The sequence below is a fragment of the Lonchura striata genome, chromosome 2, assembly GCF_046129695.1.
Source record: "Lonchura striata isolate bLonStr1 chromosome 2, bLonStr1.mat, whole genome shotgun sequence".
Lineage (NCBI taxonomy): Eukaryota > Metazoa > Chordata > Aves > Passeriformes > Estrildidae > Lonchura > Lonchura striata.
This window is the reverse complement of record NC_134604.1, coordinates 62,289,078-62,305,378: the sequence shown is the minus strand read 5'-3', so window position 1 is coordinate 62,305,378 and position 16,301 is coordinate 62,289,078. Positions and strand designations below refer to the sequence as shown.

Genomic DNA, 16,301 nt, shown 5'->3' with positions numbered 1-16,301 from the left:
TATTTTCTTCTTTACTTAGTAGGACAAGCTGCATGTGGATGCATGTATGTTATTACTCAAAAAAACCACTGAATTATTGTAGCCTACAGCAGCTCAGTCCAGCCTTGCAAAAACAATTATATAAACTGTACCCGACTGCACATACCTACTTGTTAGAGCCTAGGAAAGAGAAAAGGCACCAAAATAACATCTGTTAGTCTGCTTTTGCTAACATCAGCTTATCTTAGCAAAGGTCATTTCTCTGCTGCTAGTTTCTTGAATAGGGATACTCAACTTTCAATTGCATGAAATCCATGGAAGGTGACCAAGATAAACTAGCTAGACACAAAGATTTATAACTGTTAGAGAACTCTATACCCTTAATTCTATATTTTGCTGTCCTATTTCTCCAAATTGCAAAAAAATGTCTGAAAAGTATTTTGTTAGGAATTAACTGAACAGTTTTGTTTGCTTTGCTACTGCTATGAGTTGCATTCTCTGTGAATTTGCTTATTTTCTTTTCATATCATAAGACTGTCTCTTACCAAGATCAATTTTAGTGAAAGGAGGAATAACCTTACTGGGAGGAGAAGCATGTGCTGATATAAAAAGTAATAAATACCATTTATTTTTCTCACTACTTGTATGTCTCACTGTGTGAGAACTCATGGTGACTAGTGCAGCTGGTTGAAATACAGCAAAAGTGGTATTAAAATATGCCTCCAACATGTAAGAACAAAATCTTTACATTCCAGTTGATGGCAGAGACTTCAGTAATAAAATGAAACAAATACTACTGAAAAAAGGTAGCTAATTTCAAAACAGAAGTTACACAAAACTCCTAATGATTTAACTTTCTGGAAACAAGCAGATTTTTAATGAGGTTTTAAGACACATATTTCAGTGCAGCAGTGACCAAATAAAAATAGCCAACACCTACATGTACACAGTTTTGTACTTTCCATCTTTTCCAGTACTTGAAATCATCACTTCATAAGTATAAACCTCTGGCATGTCATTCTTGTCTGTGTCTTCTCCGGTATCACTGGATGGAGGGGACCACATCAGCAGGGCTGTTCTTGCCTGAATATCAGATACCTGTACAAACACAAAGTTTTGAGATCTCTGCCATTTAAATGCTATTGTATGTAAATGTTATTTTGCCACAAAGGATCAAAGAAGAGAAAGGAAAATCATACAGCATTAGCACATCAGAGTATTTATACTGATACGCTAGCTACTAACTAATTTTACAGATGAAATCAGGTTGGAAATGCAAGGAATGCCATGAGAAAAATGCAATGCCAGGCAGGAGGCTGCGGGCAGAGATGCCTGTTGGTACATAACGCCACCCAGTGGGCTGCTGAAACATGGACCAGAGTGTTGGCCAGGGATGGCAAAGCACATCCTGGGACATCGGGCACTTCATTAAAACATGCTTCTAGCACCTTTTTCTTGGAAGCCATTGGCATGATGACTTTTTAAACACCTTCTTCTTTTTTATGTAATATAGGGAGATGAAGGCATGTTTAAAAAGTCCATGTACATACACATAGAGACAATAACCTGAAGAATTTCTGTGGTGGTGTCTGCCTGAGCACCCTACCCATTGCAAAAAGGCCTGGATAAGAACAGTTGGTGTGACAGAAATAGGAGTATGTGTGTCACAGTATGTGTGTGGAGTATGTGGAAATCACAGTGTGTGTGACCTCCAACTTTCCAACAAGTGGTCCCAGCAGACTAATCGTGCCAAAGGGCAGTGACCCCCAGGTGGGTTAAACGGAAACAGAATCACAGGAGACTCCTGAAACACAGAAGCCACCAGCTTTACAAGTGCAGAGGTAGCATGAAAATTGGTAATGGGGGAGGTGAGTAAGAGATGCTGTAGTGGAACAGAGCGATGATCAAAATCTGGCCTGACAGTGCAAGAAACTGTCCTGCCAGCCACTGCTGCCTCAATCCAGGCCTGATGGATGCTATGCACACCAGCTGATGCAACAGCATCTTGGGGCACAGCAGGCATGGATTTGCAGCCCAGGTGAGTGCATGTGACCTGGTGGAGAGCCTTCTCAATGGTCTGGATTAGCAGATTGTAGGGAACAATAGATTCTAGGGAACAATGCAGTCACACACAAAGCTACTGAAGCAGCCACATTTTCCAAAGGAGACACGTGACTAGAGGCACCCACACTCCCAAAAGAGTGGACGATGTCTGAAACCATATGTGCTGCAAGGGGCTGAGGATGCTTGTGTCCCTTGTAGGTGAGTGCACAGGTGCATGCAGGTGGTTACAAATTTTTAGGATCTGTTATAGAAGAATGCCTAGAAATTTGTGGCAGTTCATAAGTATTGCACATCTGCTATTGTGGTTTATATGTTGTACCCACCTACTGTTTCCAATAATTTATAAGAGAACTCAAAACACATTTCATTATATGAAATTACCACTTTTACAATATGACTGTAGTGTATGTCTATTTTGGGAATAATTGCTTTTGAAAATCTATTATCAGAGTATCAGAATCAAAAAACTATCTTCACAACTCATGCTCTCAAATTACTATCATCTACTGAACTGAAAAACTGAATAGGTCAGCTTCAAGAATGAAGCAGAGAGGATATGACTTATTGATAGCAAACACAAAGGAAGAAAAATCACACTATGTGAGCCTTAATGTCTTGGAAATAATGTCACTAAACTGTTATGCACTAATAGGACTGTATATCATATCCTAAAAGGGATCAAATGTTGGTATGACTAAACACTGAAGTTTCTCTTTAAAATCTGGTTAAGAAAAGTTCCATGACTATCTTGATGCAATCACCAACTAGACAAACACTATCTATAACGACTGCAGTAAAATTCTAGTTTTTCTGTAAGTCTCTGGAGTTGTGGGAAGCATCTGATGAAGTTCCCCCCCTGGCCAGTCTTTACCCCACCCTCCCGAGTTGCAGCAAGTGGCAGGAGATCCAGAGGAAAAGAAATGCAGGCTCCCCAAGGACCTACTGTACTTCAGGACTGTTAGATCTATTTTAGGATGATCTGTTCTTAGGTTTAGCTACTTTAACAGTTGAATTTTTTTCCCTAGTATCCAGGCAGTGTCTCTCTTACTACCAGCTAAGACTGCTAGCATTTGAGTTTCCCCTCCCCTATAAAATCTGATAATTCTCACTGTTCTCCTCATCTCCTACTGATTCATTTTCTTTAGTGCTTTGCCCAGAACACCCCATCTAACACTTTGCTAATGCCAAACTGCCATCTGACTTACTGCATTTCCTTCATACATAGGTATTTTCTACCACTGTGAGACATAAGGAAAAAGTATTTTTGAAGAGCCAAAATTTACGATCAGGAGAATCCACTACTATTATGTGTTCTGAGACAGTTGGGAGTGGCTTTTTAGAAAAACTTTGCATTACTTATTACTTTGTATACTTATGCAAGCAGCTGCAATTGATTCTGGATGCAACTCTGAACACTATGTGTTCTGCAAAGCAGAGTTTAATACCTGGGTCAGGCTCTAGCACTTTAGAAACAAGAGGTGAGCTTGTCTTCATTAGCAATCCAGCTTGCCAAAGTGAATATCCTTATTAAATATGTTACACATGCCATTTGGGTCAAACAAAAGAGCAGTTTTATCAGGGGCAATCTGGACTGCATTCACAGTAACCCAATATACTTAACTGTGAGTGAGGTGTATCCCATGCCAGAAGTCCGCGAACATACACAGAACCAGAAAGTATGATGTTCTCCAAAGGGATGTACATGCTATATAACCAACCCTGAAATTCTGAGCTTTTATTGCCTCTTATTGCCTTCTGCATCATACTTCATTTGGCTTTTACTTTTTCAGGTCTTCTTTTCTGCTTACTTTGTTATTTGGTTAACACACATGACAGCTAGTGAAGACTTTGCTCAACCACCGAGATGCAATCTGCAGAACCACTCCAATTTAAATCTGGGTATAAATAGCTCAAGACCCCAAAGTCGAAGGGTCATCTGGTGCCAGTATCATTTAATCAACTTGACTTAACACTGCCATGTATGAAAGGATAAGGAGTCTGGAGGTAGCAAAATCGAGGCATCCCATACTACATAGAAATGAAAGGTATTCGTGAATGAAAGATCATGATGGAGACCACCACCTGATTTAGATGTACATGCCCTGGACCCAGACATTGAGACATGGGACAGCTCAGGACAGGTCAGCACAGCTCCAGGCTTTCTGGAGTAGGATATGGTGTAATGGACACTGTACTGGACAGCACCCTGTATGATCATCTGATTGTATGGCCACCCCCACAGCCAGTACTGCCCGTGCCAGCACGGTTCACCCAGGGAACAGAGTACTGATGATCCAGCAGAAACCACAATCCTCGTAGTAAGTGCTTGAGCCGAAACATTAATAAAAAATCTTCAGGAATATTTCTGATGAGAACCACAAAGAGAAGTCAAGAAAAAAGAGTCCTCATTTATTTGAAGGAGAACAAACTAAAAAAGTGAAGGAAAACATCTCCTTGATGGAACTGTGGGAGGGTGACTTGAGATCCTGCAAGGCCCAAATAGGTAACAGAGACTCCTCTCACATCGTACCACACTCCCCCAAGCTCCAACATCAGCTAGACTTCCACCCCCTCACAGCCATGACAGTCCCTTGCCTTCATAAAGCATATGCCTCTCCAAGTGCCAGAAGTCTAGCTTTCTGCCTTGTGTACACTCTGAATCTGTAGCAGAGTACCACTGCCTGTGATGCCTTCTGAGGCCTGCAGAGATCATTTGTGGCACACCGCTCTACACAATGACACTCAAGCAAGAACACGGTGGGGAGATAACTACTGTTTCTTTACAGTCTCATTCAGAGAGACTTCAGAATTCCCCTTGGCAATGCAGTCACTGCTAACATCCCAATTTCAGACCGCTCCTACCTCCATGCTGCTTAGCCACCAATGATACAAGGGGCACTGAAGACATGTCAACTCATCCTGATACTCAGACAGAGCAGGACACCAAGTGTTCAAGACTTCCTCTATACAATCCCTGCTCAGCACTTGGACAACCACTGATCACAGAATGGTTGAAGTTAGAAGGGACCCATGGAGGTCATCTGGTCCAAATCCCTTTTTTAAGCAGGGCCATGTAAAGCCAGCTGCCAGGAACTATGTCCAGATAATTTTTCAGTATCTCCAAAGAGGAAGTCTCCACAAACTCTCTGCCCAAGTTGTGCCAGAGCTGATGTCCTCACAGTACGAAAATGTTTCCTGATGTTCAGAGGGAACCTCCTGTGTTTCAGTTTAGGCCCACTGCCTCTGGTTCTGATGCTGGGCACACTGAAAAGAGCCTGGCTCCATCCTCTGTGCACTTGCCTTGCAGGTATCTATATACATTGATAAGATCCCCTCTGAGCCTTCACTTCTCCAGGCTAAACAGCCCCAGCTCTCTTGGCCTCTCCTCATCAGGCTGTAAAGAAACATATGAAAGAAAAATCAAGACTAGGGCACTAAACTGGGGCAAGGTTACCTGGAAAGTGAAGGGAAGAAGGTAGGTAGCAGATGATTGGAGGAAGTAGCTGACTGACTGGATGAACCCATGGCAAGCTCTTCCTGGAGTTTCAGTTGTATGGACTGTGCTACAATGGGGAACACAGACTGTTTTTACTCAGGAAAGATGGTGGACTCATGATTGTAGTGAAGATTTTTGGAAAAGATATGCAATCTTCAGAGAAAAGTTGGGACCAGGTAAGGTACAGACAATGAAAGAAAAAAACATTGGCCTGCTCTAAAATGTAAGAAACTACTGAATTTGGCAACAATGCTTTAAAGAGTATCTACACAAAAATATGCATCAGTTTTATAAACTGAAAATATGTTGGTAAATTTTCAAGCAGGTAGGTCAGAAGTCCACTGCTGATAGTCACCTTCTGTGGTGAATTTTATGTCTCTCTTCCCTGAAGCTGCCAAAAACTCTTGAAAGAGAAATAGGTGATATTTTTTCTCTACTTTGCAAATAATATTTTACAAAACCTCATTTTTGGTGATGTTTCCAAAACCTTGCCAGGTATCTCTCATGCATAGAGATTTGTAGTATGTAAAATTGCTTCCTGTACAGTTAAGACTAAACAAAGTTGCAGGAATTTGAGTACAGATTCTGTAGTTATGTTAATATTGAGAGTCACAGAATAGCCAGAAGAATTCTGCAGTGGAAGTATCAAGACAATTTTAGTTTCATAAATGTTCATACACTAAAAATTGCTCTGGTTGTTTATAGTACAGTGACTGGAAGTTAAATGAACTTGTTTTAGTATGGAAAATTAAAGGCCCTTTAAACTTAAGAGAGAGAAACAGAGGTGCGATTGTGTAAAATAGCAACAGATATATTCTGATTTTATGGAAAGCTTTTGTTACTTACCACTGGCTTGGCTATATTAGAAAGAAGTGCTTCCAGTGCTTTTGTTTCTTCATCCTTTTCTTAAAAAACAAAATCAAAGCAAAAGAGAAGTACCCATGAATATTGTGCAGTAACTTTACAGTGATATAGCTCTTTAAATTCAACAATTGCACACGGAAGAAAGCATTTATAAAGTAGAACATCTTGCTAACTTGCATTCATCTAGGACAACATGAAACCAAAAAAAACTTCTGAAGAAGTTGTTAATATAAAACTATTTCTAAATCCCTTCTGTGCTTTATGGAATACAGAAAGCCTGGTTATAATTTATTAATGTATAACTTTAAACCAACTGTTGCTCTGGAGAACTTAAGATCTTGGAGATCTCCCACAGATTTCTCTTTGGATGTAGATACAGTCAGGTTACAGTAGTTTGAATATGTTACTGCACATCAGCTGGGAGCCTACTGGTAACATTGCTGGCCTTCCTCAATTGCAAGGGAAACAATCAAAGGTGTTTTGTGCCAGCTGAAGGTATAGATGAGCTTTATAAAGGATTTATAGTCTACAGAAAGCATTTTATCTGCTTTTATCACATAATATTTAAATTTTATTATCTCAATAGCGAAAGTGAACAGGCTACTCAGTTTTGAAGGTGTGGCCAGGCATTTTTAATTCATTTAACATGCCTTAAACTAAACATGAAAGAAAACAAAGCCTGACAAAATTATCAAAAAAACAGATCAAATCTAATGACAATTCTCTGTTTTTAAGACAGCTTATGCTGTTGAAACAAATAAAATACTTTTCTGACTGATACGACAACTCTAAGTCACCACCTTCTGTTTGGCAAGTCTAAATCTCAGCACACAATTCTCCCCAATGCCTCCTAAAATAGTTTTGAGAAGTGGACATTCCCATTTTTCATATAAAATATTTCTAAGGAAACATCACTATAATTTTTGTAATGTGTAAACAACAGTATATTTCATCACTTGTGCCTTGTTAAAGTTAGCTCATAGACAGACACCAACAAACAGAAAGTAAACTGAAGCCTAACAGAAAGTAAACTGCCACTGTGGAACTATAGTGACAGATATCCAGGTTTGAAGCAATAGTTCCCAACTTCTGATTTTAGGTTGTATCTCAAATGTGACCGTTGGTACTAAGCTTGCATAGCATATCATCTACACATGTTTTTAAACAGCTCTCATAGGTTGAGATTTCCTGATTTTGATTAGATGTACTTTCTTCACAATTCATTTAGTTTACAGCAATCTAACATACATCAGCACAAAATTATTATCTCAAAGTAAACTTCAGAGAATTGAGAAAAATCATGGTTTATTTCCCTTAGCATCACCAATTACAGTTCCTTATTCTGAGAACATTGCTCCTGGCTGATGATATGTCTTTGACATCATGTTCACAATCTGAAGGACTATGGCAGATACCTCAAAGTTGCATAGTGACACATCAGATTTGACAATGACTATATGACTGAGTGAATTCAGTCCATTTATGAGGTCACGAACTTCCCAGTGAAATAAAGATATTACTAATAAGCACACTCCCTATGGTAGTGTCTTAGAAAACATGAACTAATGTGAGGACCAGCCTTTTTCTACAACCGTCTTTCAACAGTGAGTGTGTAGGGATAGATCAATTTTATGTAACAGCAGTATCTCTTTTCCAAAATATTCTTTATCAAGTTGGACGTATATATTTTGATTCAGACACTCGATTCTTTCCATGTTTTCTACAATAACAAGCAGGCCATCAATATTCTGTGATTTCTTAAAATGCAAGCACTCTGAACAAAACAGAGATTTTTCTATAAACAGTGTCACGAAATGTGACTCATAATACTTCCTCAAATTTACATGGAGATTTCCCTACCAGTAGTTTTTGTTTTCTTAGGCTCACATTCCCATGTGATGAGCAGGCTGATCACCCTTAACTCCACTCTATGTAAGTCAGGGCACTTCGAGGTTGCTACTCACTTCAAGACTGTCAAAGTGTGGTGTTCTATATACAAACGTTATGTTCAGCCACTATATTAGTAATATATGATTATTTGTCCAGTCCAGACACTGGGCTTGCATCATATGTTAATATGTGTATATGTGCAGTATTTTTGATAACACCTACCTTCTACTTCTGTATCTGTCTGAGAATTGCTTTTTCCTTTACCCAAAGACTTGCATTTGGTAGAACCTGTGCTTATGCCAGCTGCATCCTGTCCTTTTGTAAGTCCGTTAGGTTCACTTGTAGGAGAAGGACATTTCTGAGGAGATGATGGAGGACTGTTTAACTTATCCTTCTGAGTTCCATGTCGATCTTTTAACTTTTTTTGTAACCTTTCATATGTTTTACTAGACCTTTCATCTCTAAAGTTGGATCTTCCATGAGCAGGCAGAGTATCTAAATGAAGGAAGGAAAAACAAATCATTAAGAACAGAACAGAATTTTAAAATTTACCTAAAAATGCTATACAAGTTAAATGTGCACCTGTGTGTAAAGCTGTATCGCTACTCCTATTTGAAAACTGAAGTGTCCAGCAGGTAAACTGATACACATTAAATGGACATTAACAATATATTAGGGAAGAGAGTGTAATAACAATATATTAGGGAAGGGAGTGTAATCTTTCCCTCCCCCATATTTTCTCCACTTAAAAATTACTCTTGAAATGTTTCTGTAATATTCCTTGAGGTACAGGAGGAAGTCTATACAGAAAAAATGTGCTACTTTACTACACTGGAGAAGGTTTGAGGTAATGTTGAATAAAAAAATCCATTACGTTTTGGAATGCAGCTAGAGCTCTAATACTTTAATGATGCTTCAGCAGGAATCAACAGGGAAAACACCCATAAAAGCATAGAAACATAGAACCTGTGTTCTATGTGGCAATGGAAAGACACCAAAACACTGAAGACAGCTCGGCCAGTCCTTGTAAGTGCACTATACCTGTACACAGTAACCCCAGGCATTGCTGCAGCCGCCCCGAAGTTTCATCTGTAAGTCAGAACTGGCTTTGGAAAAAAGTCAGCACCAGACTACTCAGCATTAAACTGTGAATTGGTGAACTCCTTTATCCAGTTCTACATTTGTATTCATTTCACCTTTATGCTTAGAAACACTTTACTGACTCGAGACTTTATATACCATATCTTTCTTCAGTGTAACCCTGCCTATGATAAATGCTGAAAGCTTTAAAAAAAACATCCTTCAAATTCAAAATCACCATACAATTTGCTCATTTTCAGGTAAGTTGGATAAGTCAGTCTGAAGTATACATTATTTTTTATTCCTTATAGATAAGAAGTACTAAAAATAAAATCAAATAAGAACTTCCTTGCAAGGATAAAAAGAAAAAAAAAAATCAGAGAACTTCCCAATTTCTGTTATTTTTTTAAGTCAGCTTAATTCAAAGAAAGTATGACAGAGGACTTCTAGATAAACTGTTTCTATTTAGAAATGTGATTTTTCACTAGATTTAGAGAGTTCAGTGCTCCTGTCAGGCAACTACTGTTCTCTGTGAGCATCTGGCTGTTTTCTGTGGGTGGTATTTTTTTTTTGTGTGTGTGTTTTTTAAATTTTTTTTTGTTTGTTTGGCTTTTCCCTTAAATTTAGATTCCTGAAATAGGAGCCTAACTGTGGGTTTTGACTTTTGAAAGCTACAGCCAAAGTCAGAGATCCAGAATTAAATATGAAATCTGTAGCAAATAAATTACAATATTAATACTTAACTTTGCTAAACCCAAAGGCATTTTACATACACATTGAAAATAAAGCAAACAAAGAATCCCACTTCATCATTTTTTTTACATTAGCAGTTTAGTAAATTATACCCGAATTAATATTTAAAGTTATATAACATGGCAGCAGAAATATAAAAAATTATTCCATTAAGAAACACCATTTTATGAGTTTAATTATCATACCCCAGTTTCTTAATTTAGCAAACTAAAAGCAAACAACTGCCATCTATAAGAAGTCAGGAAATTAATAAAACTACAAAGAAGCACCCAAAGACTATCTAGTAATGTACTATTATCAAAGTAGTGCAAGAAGAAATGAAGTACAACATAAGAATACAGAAACACTAAGAATTCCAGAAAGATCAAGATATTCGTATATTCTTATCTGATCACTTTGCTCGTACCATTTAAGCTCAGCGAACTGATGAAGGCCATTTTTAGGTTATTTTAGTGGTATCACAGAATGTTGAAAAGTTGTGTTTAACCTCCCTCCTCATAGCTTCTAGCTTTTTCTAAAAACAGAAACCTAGAACTGCTCTCTGAAAGTCTTTCAAGGTCGGCACCTGCCTTACCTAAAGAAAAGCAAATCTACCAGAAATGTAAATATTAATCTAACAAACCAGCCCCTGAGTTTGAATACAAGTACATTTTGCCTCCAAACCACAGTAAAGGCAGATGTCAACAGCAGTATCAAAGATGGCTTTAACCACTTTATTAAATTTAGGTTAGTGGCACCTCATTAATCCAACTGGACTTCAAAGGGACATTCAATTAAATGCACATAGTTTTATGAAAAATGAACCACATTTTTCCCTAATACTAAGAATTCCTATTTCATACTTCAAAAGGATGTTTGCAAAACAGGAGATCTCAGAACTATGCTCAGGCGTGGATTCAAATGCTGAATCACTACAAACACTTTCTGCACCATTTTCCTGGGAAAATCTGTAACTTACACATGTGAGAAGCAATCTCTTAAGTTTAGTGGATCACTTAACAGACAACCAAATAAATTAAAAAAAAACTTCTGGAATAATAAGCTTCAGCTAAATCAAGGTTGGTATCCACGTAACTTTTTTTGGATATGACTCCCATTCAAGCTGTAAGTCTTGCTTAACAAAGCCCTCACAATAACCTAACAGATACTGGAAATGAGGCAGAACATTATTCCCTTTGTCAAAATTGGCAATAATTGATGAGCTACTTACCCACATCCCCATAGACTTGTGAAGTGTGATACTGTGGAATGTACTGCGTTGCCATGTCACCGGCTCCAGTCACAGGTGAGTATATGTGACGAGGTGGAGGAGGTATCATGGCTGGAAGAGGAAGGAAGCCAGGCAGTGGGGGATGTGGAGGCCTGTGTATCACTGCGTGACCACCAGGATGAAATTCTGGAGCCTGGGGAACCACCACAACCCTTCGAACACCGTTATCCTCAATAACCTGTACAGTGAGAGACACCACGCACCAAAAGAGAAATGACAGTCTGAAAAATATGTTTCTATAGATCCTTACACAAAATCAGGAATAGTAAATCCCTTAAATCTGATAAAAGGAAAACAGGAAATAGCATAGGAAAAAAAGGGACATTAAAGGGCTATGTTAAGTGTATTAACTGCAGCAATGCCATTAATTTCTCAATGTGGTGGGGAAGAAAACTTTTAAAAAATCTGCCTGTAAGAGTATATAACAAACAACCTGGGGTATTAATGGCACGAGCCCAGCTTCTCCTAAGGGTCCTGTTTCCACCCTCATTCACAGCACTTGTATGCTACACTGCTGTAGGATTTGTTTGACAGCATAACAACTAGATTGCTTCCTAGAAATGAACTGGTGAACTGACAGACTTCACTCTGCATCAATAGAGAGACAAAAGCAAAGAAATGCCTGTTTTTTGCTCTGTCCCCAACTTAGCCCACCAACACTAACCCAGGAGACACCAGCCATACTGGCTCTGCAGCAACCATCATGTGCATCAAGCTGTCAGCAAACAAACTACCAGGATAGTAGTCAGCCCTCTCAAAACTCCTTCACAAGTCAAGTAGTTCTAAAATTTTTTGTCTTTCTCCTCCCCGTATCTTTCTACCTGTAAAGAAGTCTTGAATCTTGAAGAAAGTCACCTGCTACTCAGAAAACAGGGCCTTTGTGGCAGCCATTGGCAGACTGTAGTGTAAGGGATTGTGAAAAATTAGCAAATGGGAGATGTGACATCAGCCTATGTGTGAGGTACCAGACTGTGGCCCTTAGCAACGTTGGCAGAATTTCCAGGCAGTGGCAGTAGCATATGCAATCCCATTATGAGAATCTGTATGATGCACAGAGCTGAGGTGTGCTGAGCATGGTATTTGTAGCATGTCTGGGCTGTGCAGCACATGGAGCTCTGGTGGAAAGCAAGCACAAGGGCACAAACTACCTACCAAGTACTGAAGCAGAAAATGTTCAGTAAATAAGAGTGGGTCACAAACTAGACCAGGAACAAGGATCTGCCCCTGAAGCACCTCACATCATTACCCTCTCTAAATGTTTATAAACTCACATAAATACATGACTGTTGAAGACATCTAGAGACAATCTTGGCATATTTTGACTCGTGTATTGTGGTAACAGTAAATTTAGTGTATGGGATGCCAACAAATAAAATGTTCTTCATTTCCTAGTAAAATGTTGTAAAGTCACAGCAGAAACAGCAATGGAAGGTTTAAGATAGAACACTTATTCAGAAAAGGGGGAGAAGAATGGAACATCATGACTACATTGAATAGCAGGGGACAAAGCAACCCTATGACATAACTTTTCACTGACATTTGAAATGAGATGGGGACATGTACACATACACAAATAAACATCCTGGTGCAACAGGAACAGATCAATAGATCAAAACACTTAGTGCCAAGCTGTTTTCAGCTCCACTGTTTAAGGTTAATGGAATCATGCTTGGCTAGATTTAGCCCTGTGCCCTAGAGTGAATGCTTTCATCAAGTCTGTGACAGAAAGCTGCTTGGAGGATCATTGGTTTTACATGTCCCCATTAGGGGTTGATGTGCATCTGGTACATCTGGAACAGAGCTTCTGATTTTGTTTTCTCTGCCAGCAATCTAATTTGTACAGCCCCAAATTATCCTGCTAGCTGAACCAATGCAAGGTGAGATTGGTACAGGAAATTGTTTCAAAACTTCACCACTGTGCTGAAAGAAACAGTGCTTTAGATAGAGCTGCATGCTTCTGGTACTGTAGGATATGCATATACAACAGCATTCAGAAGACACAAAAGTGTGTACACAATGGATCTGACCTCACTTTACTTAACAGACAATTGGAAATTAATGTTACGTAAGTGAACGCAGCTTTAAAAAACATGCATACCATATGACTTTAAGAAATGGGTTATTTTCTATACACAGAAATCTATCCTTCTTGGGAAAGAGTAATTAAAGACAATACAATTCAAATATGTGCAACCATAGCTGTGTGATACCCTAAAGGCAGAATATATTAGCAGTAAAAACAACTAGAACTTCTGCTGTCCAATGAAATTCTCTAAACACTGAAATGTAGTTTTAATTATTTAAGTCCCTTTTGGTTACAAAACCCTCAAAATACTGCAACTTATTATGATTTTTATGAGTAAACTCAGATTATGTAGGAAGCAGCTCCCATTAAAAAACAAACTAGCTGCTTAGTTTACAGCTTGTTTCCTTGGGTCTGCTAATAGCCTAAATAACTTAGAAATAGTCACCCAATTCATACCAGCAGGGACCTTATGTTTAAACAAGCCTGTAACTGTGTTTCCAGATCTAACATCTGCTCAATGGTAGGCCTCTTACAGACAACTACACAGATAAAAACGCTCCAAAAAGCAGTCAGAGCATCATGCTGAGTCTATAATTTTAAGTTTAAAACGTAAACAAGCTCTCTATTATGCCAGTTGTGCTAGCAAAACATGGTTCTGGCACAGGCCTGTTTGGTTGAGTGAACTGGAAAACTCACTGCAGATGGTGAATATAGATGGCTTAGGAGAGGATGAATAAAGATGTGCTTTCTTTCAGTTTTACAACTACACTTCCAAAAGAAGAGGAAAGGAAAAGGAAATCAGCTGATGAATTGCTTTTTAGTTATGTGACATAAGAAAAATAAATCTTTTATTCAATGGTTATCCCCAACTTCTAACAGAGGACAGTACACTGTACTACAGCCAAACGGGAACTGAAGCAAGCAGAGGCATAATAGAACTAAATGAAAATGGAGAATCAAAATATCATTATGTTGAAGTTCTTCCAGGCAGACAGCTTAGGACATTTAGCTGGTTTCCTATTCAATACAAAATAAAATTGCAGCTGCTGACCTTTAAAAATATACTATACCTGAAGAAACCATAGAAGTTTGCTAGGACTGCAGAAAACTCTTAGCTCAATAATGTTAGACTTTCCCATTTTGCAAGACTGCTATCAAATCTTCTGGCTTGTAAGAGGAACTCCCATCATAAACCTCAAAGTCTGGTATGTTTTGTCAGTCATAAACCCTTCAGAAGGCTTATAAACTATAGGTCCTTCTGGACTATGGTACTTCTACTCAGATGAAAACAGCAGATGAGCTCATTCCACTTGCACTCTGAGCTGGATAGATGTGAGACACCTGCAGTTCAAAGGTCAGAGTGCTGTGCTAAAACAACACCTGCTTGGACTAACAAACTCCAGTGAAAGGCTAATGAATGGGCCAAGGCCCAGCCCCTCAGCATCTTTAATTCAAACTGTCCTCAAAGGAAGGATAAACTAATTAAAAAAATATTTTTCAGATTGGCACATGTTACACAACTTTTAAAACATGTACTTCATCGAATTAAACAAATAAGAAATATACTAAAATTCCAATTTTTACTTAGTTCTAAATTTCTTTCTCTTCTTGAAAAATTAATTCTAATAGGAACTAGCAATTTTTACTATGATCTGAAGATATATGGACTTCTAATGATTATTTATAAGTCATTTTTCTTCTGCCTGCTTGGGAACGCAACTACAAAGGATGCAAACAATCAATTTACCACAGTAAACTTCTAAGAGATGAAAGATAAAATCAGAGTAGTACTCTGCCTGCCCTAACAGCCTTTTCTTTTGCTAGAGGACAATTTTTTAATGTTGTTTAAATAATTTGTCCAACATCTGCTGACACTGTGGGCTTTTTTGTTGGATTTTATGCACTGTAGTCCCTTCACAGTGTACACCATTGGATACACACTTAATCAGAGGTAGACTGGTCATGATAACAGAATGTCCTGAGAGAAACTTACATCATGGGGAGTGGCATTCAACTGCTCTAACTTCCAGATCTGACCTACTAAGCCCTAGACTTGTTCTACACACGAGGGAAAAAAAGAGGCAGCATCTAAAAGGCCACACATCTCATTATAACTCACATGTAAGAAACAGCCAAGAGAAATCATCCTTTTAATCTACTTTACAGGATGTCCAGGTTATCTAGCTCACATTTAATTTCCAGGCATCTAAATCAGTAATCACACAGCAGTGAAAAAATGAGCTGCATTTTAAGATAAGTGGTGGAAACACTTTTTATGTGATAACGTAGTCCCAATGGACAGCTGACATTTTTTCCATGTTGTTTGCTGTACTTTTTCAACTGACCTGTTTTTCTCCTTATCTACAGGGAAATTCCCAGACATGAACTATGTAAATGTATAAATTATATACTATATATTTTATATATATTGCTGCCACTATAAAATATCCACTAACACAGGAATCAGTACATGTCCCCAACAATATTTGGTTCACGACTGCATTTTATATTCAGAAAGCACCTAGTACTTTAGGATTCTGAACTCAGCAAGGAACTGTGCATGCTACTGTCATGTACATAGTTAATATATAACTGAACAGGCACAGACACAGCATAAGAAGTCTCCCATTTCAGAAATACTGAGAGATGTCTCCTCTTATCTCCGTGCTTGATCATAGTGACTGAAATCTAACCAATTATCTTATTAAATTAGTGATTATGGTTCCAGTTCCAAAATTTGCATGAAAATAAATTAAGAAGCAAGTGAAGTGACATACCTGTGGGGCATATCCAGGAGGCACATAAATAGTAGGCACTGAACCATTTGGGGACATCATTGGAACCTGAGCAGGACCTAAGTGGGTTACAGAAATATTCAG

The 16,301-nt window shown here is 38.4% G+C and overlaps 1 protein-coding gene across 7 annotated transcripts in view; it reads right to left on the bottom strand.

Annotated features, from left to right (window-relative positions):
* The window catches only part of FNDC3A (fibronectin type III domain containing 3A), a 111,811-nt gene that overhangs the window by 35,067 nt on the left and 60,443 nt on the right, over positions 1-16,301 (bottom strand). For 4 of the 7 annotated variants that reach the window (XM_021528415.2, XM_021528414.2, XM_021528416.3 and 1 more), the window contains 5 exons: positions 16,200-16,276; positions 11,337-11,574; positions 8,516-8,788; positions 6,386-6,444; positions 920-1,077 (listed from right to left, as the gene is read on the bottom strand). In XM_021528415.2, coding sequence (XP_021384090.1) covers positions 920-1,077; positions 6,386-6,444; positions 8,516-8,788; positions 11,337-11,574; positions 16,200-16,276 — 805 coding nt within the window. Of the gene's footprint in view, positions 1-919; positions 1,078-5,343; positions 5,673-6,385; positions 6,445-8,515; positions 8,789-11,336; positions 11,575-16,199; positions 16,277-16,301 lie in introns of those variants that run through there. The other 3 variants (XM_077781402.1, XM_077781403.1, XM_077781404.1) reach the window with 2 other exon arrangements.